This window comes from Oryctolagus cuniculus, chromosome 3 (genome assembly GCF_051225735.1).
Source record: "Oryctolagus cuniculus isolate XC-2025 breed Fujian yellow rabbit chromosome 3, ASM5122573v1, whole genome shotgun sequence".
NCBI classification, from domain to species: domain Eukaryota; kingdom Metazoa; phylum Chordata; class Mammalia; order Lagomorpha; family Leporidae; genus Oryctolagus; species Oryctolagus cuniculus.
Window position 1 is genome coordinate 67241097 of NC_142869.1, and position 13500 is coordinate 67254596.

Here is a 13500-nt window from a genome sequence, read left to right on the forward strand (position 1 = left end):
ATTTTACATCATCCATTTCTGTTAAGTAGGATTGAGACTCATCATAGAGTGCCTTGTAGACTCTTTGGCAGTAAAGCATCTAAACTGTTCAGTTCTCTGCAAGGTTACTTTTGCATTCCCATAGCATGTAGTTTAGCTTTGTAATAAAATTTGGATTTAAGGGTGATGTTTCTGAGTAACTTGTTGGAATAGAGAGTAAGACAGAGATGTCACTACAGTATAGTTCAGGCCTGAGATCTAGGAAGGATCTTTTTAGAGTAGAAGTGTGGGACCAAGGAGATAAGTAAGACAATTTTGAAAAAAAAAAAATTAAGAAAAATATTTACCATATTTATTCTTTGATTTCTAACTGAATTCCTTTTAGATTGCCCTTTTGCCATATCTTCCAATAATCCTGTTTCGTAAGAGGTCTTCAGTATAATGGAAATTCAGTCCATCTTTTGTATTAAAACATTTTATTTGCTGGGGAACAAATTTAGGATCTTTTTTTTTTTATTTATCTATTTGAAAGAGTTAAACAGAGAAGAGATAGAGAGGTCTTCCATCCAAAGGTTCACTCCCCAGTTGGCTGCAGCGGCGCTGAGCCAGGAGCGAAGAGCTTCCTCTAGGTCTCCCACTTGGATGCAGGGGCCGGAGTACTTGGGCCATTTTCTACTGCTTTCCCAGGCCATAGCAGAGAGCTGGATCAGAAGAAGAGCAGCCTGTACTGGAACCAGTACCCATATGGGATGCCTGCACTGCAGGCAGTGGCTTTACCCACTAAGCCACAGCTCTGGTGGGCACACTACACCCCCACCCCCATCAGGGTCTGAACAGCTTTAACATCTTAATACGTTAGATTTGCTTTTGAATTGTGCAGCTGATATTACATCAGCTACCTATCACCATTATTCTTGGGATCATTCTATCAGAGTGAACCTCCAGCTTGTGTCTTTGCCCTTTTTTTTTTTTAAAGATTTATTTATTTATTTGAAAGAGTTACAGAGAGAGAGGTCTTCCATCTGCTGGCTAACTCCCCAGTTGGCCACAACAGCCGGAGCTGCGCCGATCCGAAGCCAGGAGCTTCCTCTGGGTCTCCCACGTGGGTGCAGGGGCCCAAGGACTTGGGCCATCTTCGACTGCTTTCCCAGGCCATAGTAGAGAGCTGGATCAGAAGAGGAGCAGCCGGAACTAGAACTTGCACCCATATGGGATGCCGGCACTGCGGGTGGCGGCTTTACCTGCTACGCCACAGTGCTGGCTGTGGCGTGTCTTTGCTTTTATCTGGAAGTATTCTGTTGCCTGAACTCATAAAAAAGTTGTAGATTTAGTTGTATGGACATGTTAATTAATATTTAACTATAGCTTAAAATTGTACTTTTATTTACGCTTTAATAAAAAAGCATGTTACAAATGACCACTTACTAGCTTTTTTAAAGATTTATTTATTTGAAAGAGTTACAGAGAGAGACAGACAGAGATCTTCCATCTGCTGGTTAACTTCCCAAATGGTCCCAACGGCCAGAGCTAGACCATGCTGAAGCCAGGAACCTTTTCCAGGTCTCCCACAAGAGTAGCAGGGGCCCAAGCACTTGGCCATCTTATGCTGCTTTCCCAGGCACCTTAGCAGGGAGCTAGATCGGAAGCGGAGCAGCCAGGATATGAACCTGCGCCCATGTGGGATACCAGTATTTCAAGTGCCTGATTTACCTCACGATGCCACAGTGCCCACCTCAACTGGTATCTTTTAAACTTCAGTATTTCAAAGCAAACTCCTAATGTAGTTGAAGTCTTAAAAGCTTAGTTAATTGTCAGTCTGATACATTTGTGCTTTGCTTTTCATCAGAAAGCAAAGATGGCATGTTTATTTTGAGGAGAACTATAAGAAATCTTGCAGGGGGGCAGCTCATGAAACTAATAAACTTTAATTGACTCCTGCTGCTTGCCACCACTGTCCTTCTTGATATACTGTCTATTTCAGGAGTGATGATCAATCTGCTAAAGTTGAATTTTAAAAACTTAAGTAATTTAATTTTTTTTAACAGGTGAGAAGAAATTTGTTTGTCCAGAATGTTCAAAACGCTTCATGAGAAGTGACCACCTTGCCAAACATATTAAAACACATCAAAATAAAAAGGTTATTCACTCTAGCAGTACAGTGCTGGCATCTGTGGAAGCTGCGAGAGATGATACTTTGATTACTGCAGGAGGAACAACACTTATCCTTGCAAATATTCAACAAGGTTCTGTTTCAGGGATAGGAACTGTTAATACTTCCGCCACCAGCAATCAAGATATCCTTACCAACACTGAAATACCTTTGCAGCTTGTCACAGTTTCTGGAAATGAGACAATGGAGTAAATATTACACAAATACTTATTCATTGTGGTTATTTTTATACAGTAGTGAGAAGAATATTGTTCCTAAGTTCTTAGATATCTTTTTATTGATGTGCAAAAATTTTTGGATTGACAGTAACTTGGTTATACATGACACTGAAATGCCTTACTTTGTATGATATTCCATAGTATATTAAAAATGGTAAAATTGCATGGGTTTTGTAGGTACTTTTGGAATCTAGAAGAAATGAAATTTTACCAAGTTATATAAAGAGAAAATTGAATTTAACAATGCGAATGGTAGTCTAACCAAATGCATCAATCCTGTGTGGTTTAGTGTAAAAATGAGAACATGTTGGTATTTATCTATTGTAAGATAAAAAAAAAGTTGGTGGGTGAAAGAAATCATGTTATGATAAAAAATTTTTGTAATTTTCTTGATGACTGGAATTTTTATTATGCATAACTGACAAATCAAGTTTCCAAGCAAATGTTACATAGTGTAGGCTTTACTTAGCTTATCAATTTGTCATTTTGAAGCTAATTATTTTAATTAGGTTAACTATGTACAATATTTTAAGCATTACTCTTGTAAGGTTTTGAAAACTACATTTTAACATGGAACTCTAGGGATAGTCACCTTTTAAATCCTGTTGAAAAGCCATGTTTAAGATTTAATTTGCCAAAATAATGTCTTGTTAATAATATTCTTTCAATAACGAAGTTGGGCAATATAACCAATGTTTAAAAAGTTTAAAATGTATAGGTTGAGGCATTTGGGTGGTAAGACAATGTTATAGTGAATTATCCTTTTTCTGAATATTGGAGGACCAAAAAAAAAAATAATAAGGTGTATTGCGTCTTAGCAGTGATTTTTATCCAATCTTGTTTCCAAAAACCATATGTCTGCCAGGGCCTTAAAAGCCATCATGTAAATTACCAGTAAAGTATAACATATGCAAACATAACAAAATCACTTTCATAGTGACAATACTCCAACCATATGGATATTAGTCATAGAGAACTAGAGGTTTTATGATATTTTTTTAAGTCTTTTTTTTTTTGTCTAGGTAGTCAGTCTGCACTTAAATATCAACCATTTTCCTTTTTTGCTTCTTCCCTTAAAATTTATATGTATCCAGTACATTTAATTGAGAAACGTATGTTTTTTATTATGCTGTATTTTCTTTTTATTTTTTAATTATTGTTTATATTTTCAATTAAAAATGTACAAAATAAAGTTACATTGCTGGTCTTGTAAGAGCTATACGATTTTCTTAAATGTATACCTATAACTGCAGCAGTTCACCTATTTCAACAATTTGGAATTCTGTTCATTTGTTATTCTTAAGACCACCTCAAATTTAAAGGCTACCTTATTGTACGTTTAAAGTGTATTATAACAGTGTGGTAGTTAATAAAACACTATTTTTTTTCTTTTGAATTTGTTGTATTCCTGTGCATTTAAAATATTTAGTGATATTGGGTAAGAAGATTTGTGTGATTTATTTTTCTTAGTTTTTTTTTTTTTTTTTTTTTCAGGTTCTTGGTTTCAGGTACTGAGATTACAAACAAGAATATTTATTTAAAAAGATTGAGAGGCACTGGCAGTTTCACTAAATTTTTATGTAAGAATTAGCTTAGTAAATAGAACTTTTGAAAAAATCTGTTAGCCCCTAACCTGCATTGATTTGTGTCAATTTTATCCCTGCCATTTTGTAACCTGTTTTTTGTTTCCCCTTTTATAGCAGTGTTCAGAGTATTTTGATTTTTCAGCAATCTGAACTGACATAAAGACTTCTGAAAGTAACATAATGGCAGGATTACTTGGGAAGTTTGTTTTGAATTTGTATGTGTTTAATCATGATACAGGTGGGAGAGGGGGAAAGGAAAATATAGCAAAATATTAATATGACTGTATTTTAGGTAACTTAAAGTAAAATCGGATTTTTTTTGCATATATGTGCAGTAGAGATAAAGATTTCCATCATCTGTTCTCTAGGCCCAACCTGACACTGTCAGTGATGTCTTTGAATGCATAGGATGACTCCAGACACACATGTGAGGGGGCTTTAGAGTTCATTGAAAATACATATGAAGAAAAGTATGCATGGCTTTCAAAATTTTTTGTACCAAAATAAACTTATAATTCCATTTTACACTTTTTTGAAGAATCTTTGTGTAAATATGGACAAGTTTTTCTGAATGTGAGACGTTAAGCTTGGAAGTATTGCTTGGAATTAGAGAAATGAATCAGTGGAACACATAATTATTTTGAAGCTACAAGGATTAGAGTTTCAATCTTTAAACTCCTTTAGATAATTTTTAGTGTTACTTAAGATTGTGTGAAGAGGATTAAGCTGACGAGGTTGCTCACTTGAGCAAACTGCCCATTAAGTCAGGAGATAAACCTTTTTAGAGTGATTGTTGAGATTTTATAGTAGGTTTATCGAGCACTCTTGATCTGTGAGTTTCAAAGCGTATTTTATCAGTTCTTAGAGAATGAATGCAATGAAGAAGTTAAGTAGTCTTGAAAATTACTTAAATAAATAAGATTTTAGATTTCTTGAGTACCCACTAGGAATATTTTAGTGAACTTTAGATCTCTTACCAACAAAATCAAAGTATTCAACCTCATATAGGCAAGTTGTAAATAATTTTATATTTTAAAATGTTGAATATACTCTGGAAAAAATATTTGAAGACTTAAGTAAATTTTTTTCTGATTATAAAATATATTAGAAGTATATGTGAGTGTAATATTTCTCAGTGTAAGTATACTCCTTATTAGGTTTTTTGGTTAGTTGATTTCTTTTTCAGAAGTCTAGAGTTAGTGCATCATGCACTGTTTACATGCAAATAATTCCTATTGTAGTGTTCATCTAGTGAACCAGTTGTCTGTACTCTTTGTACCTCAAAGTAAAGGAAATACCACTCAGGAACCTCACATTTTCTCTAGATTGACACTCAGTGCCTTTGAAAAGTGACTCAACCAAAAAACTTAAACTCTTAACAAAGCTATACCTCTCTGAAAGAGTCAGGTGCCCTGTAAATAACTTGGGTCTTTCAATACAGTGAAAATGCTTAGCATGATTAAAAACATGTGTACACATGCACAAGAGGCATGTCAAATGTTTCGTGGGAAATAGCTTTTAACCAATATATATTTTTTAAGACCTATTTTATTTTATTTGAAGGAATTACAGAGAGAGGTAGAGACAGAGAGAGAGGTCTTCCATCCGCTGGTTCACTCCCCAGATGGCTGCAATGGCCGGAGCTGCGCTGACCTGAAGCCAGGAGCCAGGTGCTTCTTCCGGGTCTCCCATGTGGGTGCAGGGACCCAAGGACTGGGGCCATCTTCTACTGCTATCCCAGGCCATAGCAGAGAGCTAGATGGGAAGAGGAGCAGCCGGGACTAGAACCGGTGCCCATATGGGATGCTGGTGCTTCAGGCCAGGGCTTTAAGCTGCTGCACCAGAGCACTGGCCCTTAACCAATATTTGTCAGAGTGCTGGGGATCATGTTTAATAGCAAACATGTCTGGCGGCCTGCTTGACCTACTAAATCAACTTACTGGAGTAGACTGAACTTGGGTCTTGCTTGAAACATCTCCTTGGGTGGCTCTGATCATCACTTTTATGTTAGCATCCTTTTAGGATCTTCACTGTAGTTTAAATCCTAATACTGCTTGCTTAGATTCTCAAACTTGTAAATTAAAAACTCCTATTAAATATGTTTGTAATCTGGGGTACTGGAAGAAGGTTTGATTTTAGCATATGTAAGTTGAGATGGTAGTCATATCTACCCATTAGTAGACAACATGACTTGTAGTTTTATTATATGATGTTAGTAAAAATTGTTTTTAAAGTAAAAGAATTGTTTCAATAGTATTGCTATTGAATGAGTAGTAAGTCTTACCTGACACACAAAACTAATTAGCTTATATCTTGGGAACAGAATTTGATATTTCAATGAAATTTTTATTTAGTGTTGGAGACACAATGATACCTTGATTTGCAACTTGCCTTCTTCAGATAGATTTACATATAATAGAATATGCTGTGATAAATACATAATAGTGGCAGATGCAAAGCGCAGTGGAGACCTAGAATTCTGGATGGGAGAGTCTGGGGAACAGGAAACAGCATTAGCAATGATGCTGTGACATTAGGGGAATTTGTGAGGGATGAAGTAGAAACGTTTTATGAGGAGGTTGAAATTCTGTGATTCCTAACCTTTACTCAAGTCCAGGATTTTCAGGTGCTATGAAAATGTGACCCAAGTACTGAGCTTTGGGAAATAGCCACAGTGTTAAGAAACTGGTGGAGGAGCAGGAGCAGTCAAGGAGGTTGTCATGAAACAGTAGAAACTGTCAAGATGCTGAAGTTCAAATGCAGTGGATTAACGAATGAGAGGAAAAGCTTTTGGTTTTGTCAATGAGTTGCTTACTGATCTTTGTAAGTAGTTGAAGAGTGGATAAGACTGGTTAATTGAGGGCATGGGGAAAAGCTATGGAGACAGCAGGGTTAGAACGGTGTTATGTTGGTGAAGAGAAAGATGGGCATATGGGCGGCTGAGTTAGGGTTGGGGAAAAGATTTCTGTTTGTAGGTGACATTGATGGTGAGCAAAGTAATAGTATAAAATTGCATTTAAGCAATTTAATCCATTTAAATTATTTACTTTTTTTTTTTTTTTTTTTTTTTGACAGGCAGAGTGGACAGTGAGAGAGAGAGACAGAGAGAAAGGTCTTCCTTTGCCGTTGGTTCACCCTCCAATGGCCGCCGCGGCCGGCACGCTGCGGCTGGCACACCACGCTGATCTGATGGCAGGAGCCAGGAGCCAGGTGCTTTTCCTGGTCTCCCATGGGGTGCAGGGCCCAAGCACTTGGGCCATCCTCCACTGCACTCCCGGGCCACAGCAGAGAGCTGGCCTGGAAGAGGGGCAACCGGGACAGAATCCGGCACCCCGACCGGGACTAGAACCTGGTGTGCCGGCGCCGCTAGGCGGAGGATTAGCCTAGTGAGCCGCGGCGCCGGCCAATTATTTACTTTTAAAATGTGTAACAATGGAGAATCAGTTCATGTCATTTTCATTTGATGTTAAAAGATTTTCCTCATGATTGGAATATATATTTCTTAGAGCAGTTTTTTTAAAAGGTGCATGGTAGCTCATATTTATTACTTTTTTAAATTGTATGTCCTTAAAATACAGTTTTTTGGTGTTAGAAATGTGCTAAAAAGGAGACCTGTCTCGAGCTTTTCTCCCTTGTACCTAAATCCTGCTAATAAGCTTTACTAGATGTGTTGGTAATATTTTATTGTATTGAAACCTAATTTTCTTCATCTATTAAAAAATAACTAATAATGATTCTCCTCATAAAATTGTTGTGAGGATTAAATGTAAGCATTTAGCATAGTGCCTGGCTTGTATCAAGGTCTCAGTACTGTCTTCCGTCCTTCTTATCTTGTTAGTTTCTGGTTTGTTTGTTTTTTAAACTTGAGAGGCAGAGAGAGCACTCTCATTTTGCAGTTCACTTTCCAAATGCCTGCAACTCCAGCTGGGCCAGGTGAAAGCCAGGAGCTAGAACTCAATCCAGGTTCCATGGGGGTGGCAGGGACCCAAGTACTTGAGCCATCACCTGCTGTTTTTCTCAAGAGTGTATATTACCAGGAAGCTGGAATCAGGAGTAGAGCTGGGACTTGTACCTAGGCAGTCTGATAGAGGTGGGTGTCCTAGTTGGTGTATTAACCAGTTGGCCAAACAACCTACCCCGTGTTTCTTAACTCCAGAATTTCATGTTTCTGTTGTGTAGGGATGAGTGTTTTGGAGTTTTTGTTGTGTGTGATTCATACATTGATTTTCTTTCTTGAAAATGAGAATAAATCTTGGTTTTAATTCAAAAATGTGAAAAGAACATGTTAGAGTCTAAATTGTTAGTGGTTCTGGTACTGCCTTACCAGAATGGATAGAAAAGAATGAAAGATGTAGATACATCTTGAACAAGTTATGCTGTAAGGGGCTGGCTCTGTGGCACAGTAGCTTGTGCCGTCCCACATGGGTGCTGGTTTGAGTCCAGCTGCTCCACTCTGATCCAGCTCCCTGCTAATGTGCTTGGGAAAGCAGCAGAGGATGACCCAAGTGCTTGGACCCCTGCACTCACGTGGAAGACCTGGAAGAAGCTTCTGGCTCCTGGCTTTGGCCTGGCACAGCCCCAGTGGTTGGGGCTATTTGGGGAGTTAGCCAGCAGATGGGAGATACTCTCTGTGTCTCGTTCTAATTCTGACTTACATATAAATTTTTAAAAATTACCCTGTAGAGTTCTACTTTAATACTGCTTAAGAACCAGCTGAAGAACCTTTAGATTCATTTTGATTGAAAGATAAAACTAAGCTTTTAGTGATTTTAAGGGTGTAAAAGGCCGTTAGAGAAATGCAGCTTTTTTCTTCAAACTAATGTCTAAGGCTTCAGTATCTAGACAACAGGAAGAATACAGGGAGGATTGGAGTAGATACTTTTCAGGATATCTGCATGATTTATGTTGCTTTCTGAGTAGTGTTTCCTGCCACCTTTGGGGAGAGGCTGTTTGGATTGTTGGAAAAGGAGTGGATATTTGCTCAAAGTTGAGTCATATTTTTCTGAGAACTTGAAAAACTAATACCTTGAGATGTCACATTTGGAACATGCATGTGAGACAGAGAAGCAAAGAAGCCATTCAACCCCAGAAGGGGAAAAAAATTGGCTACCTTGATTTCTGAGAACTTTATGGTTTTCGTTCCAGTGTTTCATGCCTGTCTGCATTTCTAGCTCCTGGGGTTTCCATAAGCTATCCTTAAAACCTTAGATGCTCCCGCACTTCATTTTTTAACTTCAGGAGGCTGTTACTACTAAATACCAACAGAAACACCTGACATTGTCTCAGACACAATGGTTTAGAACAGTGACTTGTCCTGTAGAAAATGTGAACATTCAGGCTTGACAGATGAGTCAGATTTATGAGGGTGCAGTTCCTGTGGAGCTTTGATGAATCAGAAAGCGTGAGCCTAGAAGGACTGTTAAGAGTCCTCAGGCCAAAGGCTTGGAAGTCCTTTGTCAGGACACCCTCCTACCAGAGGACTGTGCCTGTGTTGACTACAGAATAGCTTTATGTATACCCAGTTACTTACTCTTTCTCACAGCCTGATGTTTTAAACACTTAGAGTTAATTGCATCTTTCCCATTTTAACTTGATACGGTGACATTTTCACTGTGACTCATTTAGTAAAGGTGAAACTTCCAAGTGTAACAGTGTTTAAATGCATAGGTTTTGGACTTAAACACGCTTGGGCTGGTGCCCTGGCTGCTTACCGGCTAAGTGGCCTTGGGCTCTTTGCCTTTCTACTTTGAGCCTCTGTAAGTTCTCAGTAAAACTATACGTTCTTACAGTTCTCTATAAAAGCAGGAATGATCATAGCATTATCTTTATGGGGATGATTATGCAGATTAAATGCATGTAAATCATTTCCTACTGTGCCTGGCACATACTAAGTATTAGCAAATATAAGCCTTGTAGAAATCAATATTCTTCCCACACGAGGAAGTAGTTGTCCTCATTGGGTGTCAGTGAGTTCATTCGCTGTGATCCACCCAGTGTCTGGCAGCAGAGAGTTTAGGAAAACTGGTGGTGTTTGTATTGTGCCTTTTTCCTTGTTATGGAATATATATATATATATATATATATAAAATTTTATTTGACAGATAAGAGAGAGGCAGAGAGAAAGGTCTTCCTACCGTTGGTTCACCTCCCCAAATGGCCGCTATGGCCAGAGCTGCACCAATCCAAAGCCAGGAGCCAGGTGCTTCCTCCTGGTCTCCCACGCGGGTGCAGGGCCCAAACACTTAGGCCATCCTCCACTGCCTTCCTGGGCCACAGCAGAGAGCTGGACTAGAAGAGGAGCAACCAGGACTAGAACCTGGTGCCCATATGGGATGCCAGTGCCACAGGCAGAGGATTAGCCAAGTGAGCCACGGCGCTGGCCCCGTTATAGAATATTTCTAACAAAAACATAGAAAGCAGTGTGACCATCATCCAGCCATAACACTATTAACTGGTTTTACTGAAATTTGCTTGTATCTTTTGAAAAGAAACAAGTACAGTTGGTCTCCCATGTCACCCTGTCTCATTCCCTGTCTCTCCTGGTACCTGTTAGAGGTACCTGTTGCTTTCAGCTGGATGTTGGTCGCCGTGCTACAATGAGTGGTTCTGTTTGCTTCAGTAGATGTTTTTGAAGCTTTATATAAATGGTGTCATCCTGTCCATGACCTTCTGGGACTTGTTTTGTCACTCATGGTTTTAAAATGTAGCCACACAACCACATGTTTCCCTGTTCATTTTAAGAGCTGTAATCCATTGAATGAACATATCACAGTTTACCCGTTGTCTTGTCGATGGATATTTTCACTTTAAATTTTGACTGTCATCAGCAGTGCTGTAGTGAAATGCTTGACATGTTCCCTCGTGCCTTGTGGAGGTTTGTGTCTAGGACTTGGACACTGACCAGTGGGGTATCCTTACCTTCAGTTTTGTGAGATACTGCCAAATTGATCTCCAGAGAGCACATATCCAGTTACACTCCTGCCAGCGGGTCATAAGAGTTCATGTTTCCCTGTATCCTCCCCAGTCCTTTTTTTTTCTGATGAAAATAGTTCTGTTTTTAAACTTGGCAAAATGATCCTGGAAAAACAAGTGTAATTGAGAAAAAAGAATAAAAAATTTCAATGTATGTATAAAAACATTGATGCTAGTAGGCATAACTAAACATTCCCGAACTGCAGAAACTGTTCTCAGTGGTTCTATACCTTTTAATTCTCACTCAACCCCTGATCAGGTATGTCGCTTACAGAGTGTCTCCCCGTAGGGGTCTCCTCACACAGCAGGGTTGAATATTGTAAAGAAGGCTTAAGCCCAGCAAGCTGTTTCCCATGCTGTTCATTGCTTCCTAGGGTGGAGGACTATAGGCTCTTGCACATGATGGATTGGTGGATATGAAGTGAGAGCTCATGGTTTTCATTCTGATTTCTCTATTTTGGTGAAGTTGAGCATAGTTTCATAAATTTGGACCCTATGTTTCTTTTGAGCGAATTAGCTATTTATATCCCTTGCCCATTTGACTTTTTGGGATTTGCATTTTTGCCCTGCTTTTTAAATACTCTTTATAGAGTCTGCATATACGTTTTAGAGATGTGTTAGCTAATAGTCTTTTCCCAGTCTGAGCCTTACCTTTTAACTTTGTTTATGGGGTCTTATTTTGTGTGTCTTGTTTTGCAGTTTTATTGTCTATGAGTTGTGGTTTTCTGGTCTTTCTGAAGAAATTCTCTACCTGATGTCATAAAAATATTTTCCTCAAAAAATTTTATGGTTTTGCCTTTCAATTTAGCCTCTTAATCTACTTTGAAAATTTTGTTTATGGCATTGAAGTCTAATGTTTTCCACATGGGTAATGAGTCGTCCAAGCATCGTTTGGTGGATGGCCCATCCTTTCCTCCCTGACTGTGATGTTCCCTCTGTCATTTCCAAGTTTCCATTTGTGTGTGGATCTGTTCTGTGACTCCCCGTCTATCCCTGTGCTGAGACCATGCCCTCACTGCATGGATTTAAAGTCTGGATCTGCCCACCCCTTCCTGCCCTTCAGAATGGATTTGGACCCTGCCTCTTTCTGTGATTTAGGATTAAATTACCAAGTACCATATCATGTTAAGATTTTTATTGGGATCACATTGAACTTAAACATCAATTTGAGGAAGAACAACATTTTCCTACTATGGACATTCTGTACCTCTCTGTTTATTCAGGTCTTTAATGTAACTAACTTTTTTGTTATTGTTACAGAGAATAAGCTTTTTAAAGTTAAATGTTGTTCATTTCATCATGGTATAAATAAATGCTGCCGATTTTTATAAACTTATTTTGAAAATTTTAAAAAATTTGTTTATTTGAAAGGAAGAGTTACAGTAGAGAGTTCTTCCATCTGCTGGTCTACTCCCCAAGTGGCCACAATGGCCAGGGCAGAGCCAGACTGCAGCCAGGAGCACCTTCATCAGGGTCTCCCACGTGGGTGGCAAGGGCCCAAGCACTTGGGTCAACCTTCACTGCCTTTCCCAGGCCATTAGCAGGGAGCCAGATTGGAAGTGGAGCTGCTGGGGCACCAACTGGCACCCATATGGGATGCTGGTGTTGCAGGCGGCAGCTTTACTCACTATGCCACAACTCCAACCCCTGTAAATTGATTTTGTCTAACAACCTTACATAGTTAATTTGTAAGTTCTAGTAGTTCACCTGTAGATTCTGTAAGATTTTTATGGAGACAGTCATATGTGTCTTCGAGTAAGAAGTTTTGTCTCCTCATTTCTCCTCTACCTCTATTTTTAAGATATTTTTGGATCAGCAGCTTAATGTTAAATAGAAGTGGTATGGTCTCTGTCCTGCTGTTTATTTTTCTCCCCTACGTGTAACCTTATTTGATCTTTAAACCGTTATGAGGTGAGTGGAGCAGGCATGATCTCCGGTCGCAGCTCCAGCTTAGGTGAAGAGGCACTGCAAGATGCTTAGTCAGTAAACTGGGTGGTATCTCCAATGCTGCTGACTGCAGATCCCGTATGGTTATCACAGGTGCCACAGCTAGCTTCCCAGAATTCTTAACATTGATGACATATATTCGTTTGACAGACTTTGGGGGGGTGTGCTGTGTGTGGAAAGTTGGGATGAAACGGTTGTCATAATTTCTGGCTTGATTATTGTGGTCTGATTTGGCTGGTGACATTGTGACAATTACCTTTCTAAACTTGAGAAAATTCTACCTGGTTTCTCTAGTTTCCTACCCTTTTTGTGTTATAATAGCATCCTCCCTTTGTTTGAAACTTAGGGAAGGACTAACTTTTTTCCTCCTTAAACATGATCCTCTAAGAGCTACAGAATAACCCCACTAAATGTCCACAGATGTGACATCTGGAACATTGCACCCTCCAGCACGTGAGAGCCCGAGTGCAGGCCCTCTGGCTGCTTGGTGCGGTTGTGTTCATGAGGACCACCTAATAAACCTTTTATGACAGTCAAAGAAAGAACATCGGGCCTTCCTTGCTCAGGCTCCAGTGTTAAGCATAAGGCTTACTTGACAGGCCAAGTTCAGGGCAGGAGGAAACCAAAG

The 13500-nt window shown here is 39.2% G+C and overlaps 1 protein-coding gene across 3 annotated transcripts in view; it reads left to right on the forward strand.

Moving 5' to 3' along the window:
* The window catches only part of SP3 (Sp3 transcription factor), a 63213-nt gene extending 59450 nt beyond the window's left edge, over positions 1–3763 (forward strand). For all 3 annotated transcript variants that reach the window (XM_089328141.1, XM_051848509.3, XM_051848510.3), the window contains one exon: positions 2025–3763. In XM_089328141.1, the coding sequence (XP_089184267.1) occupies positions 2025–2341 (317 nt within the window). In that variant the 3' untranslated portion in view covers positions 2342–3763. The remainder of the gene's footprint in view (positions 1–2024) is intronic.
* The last annotated feature ends 9737 nt before the right edge of the window (positions 3764–13500 follow it).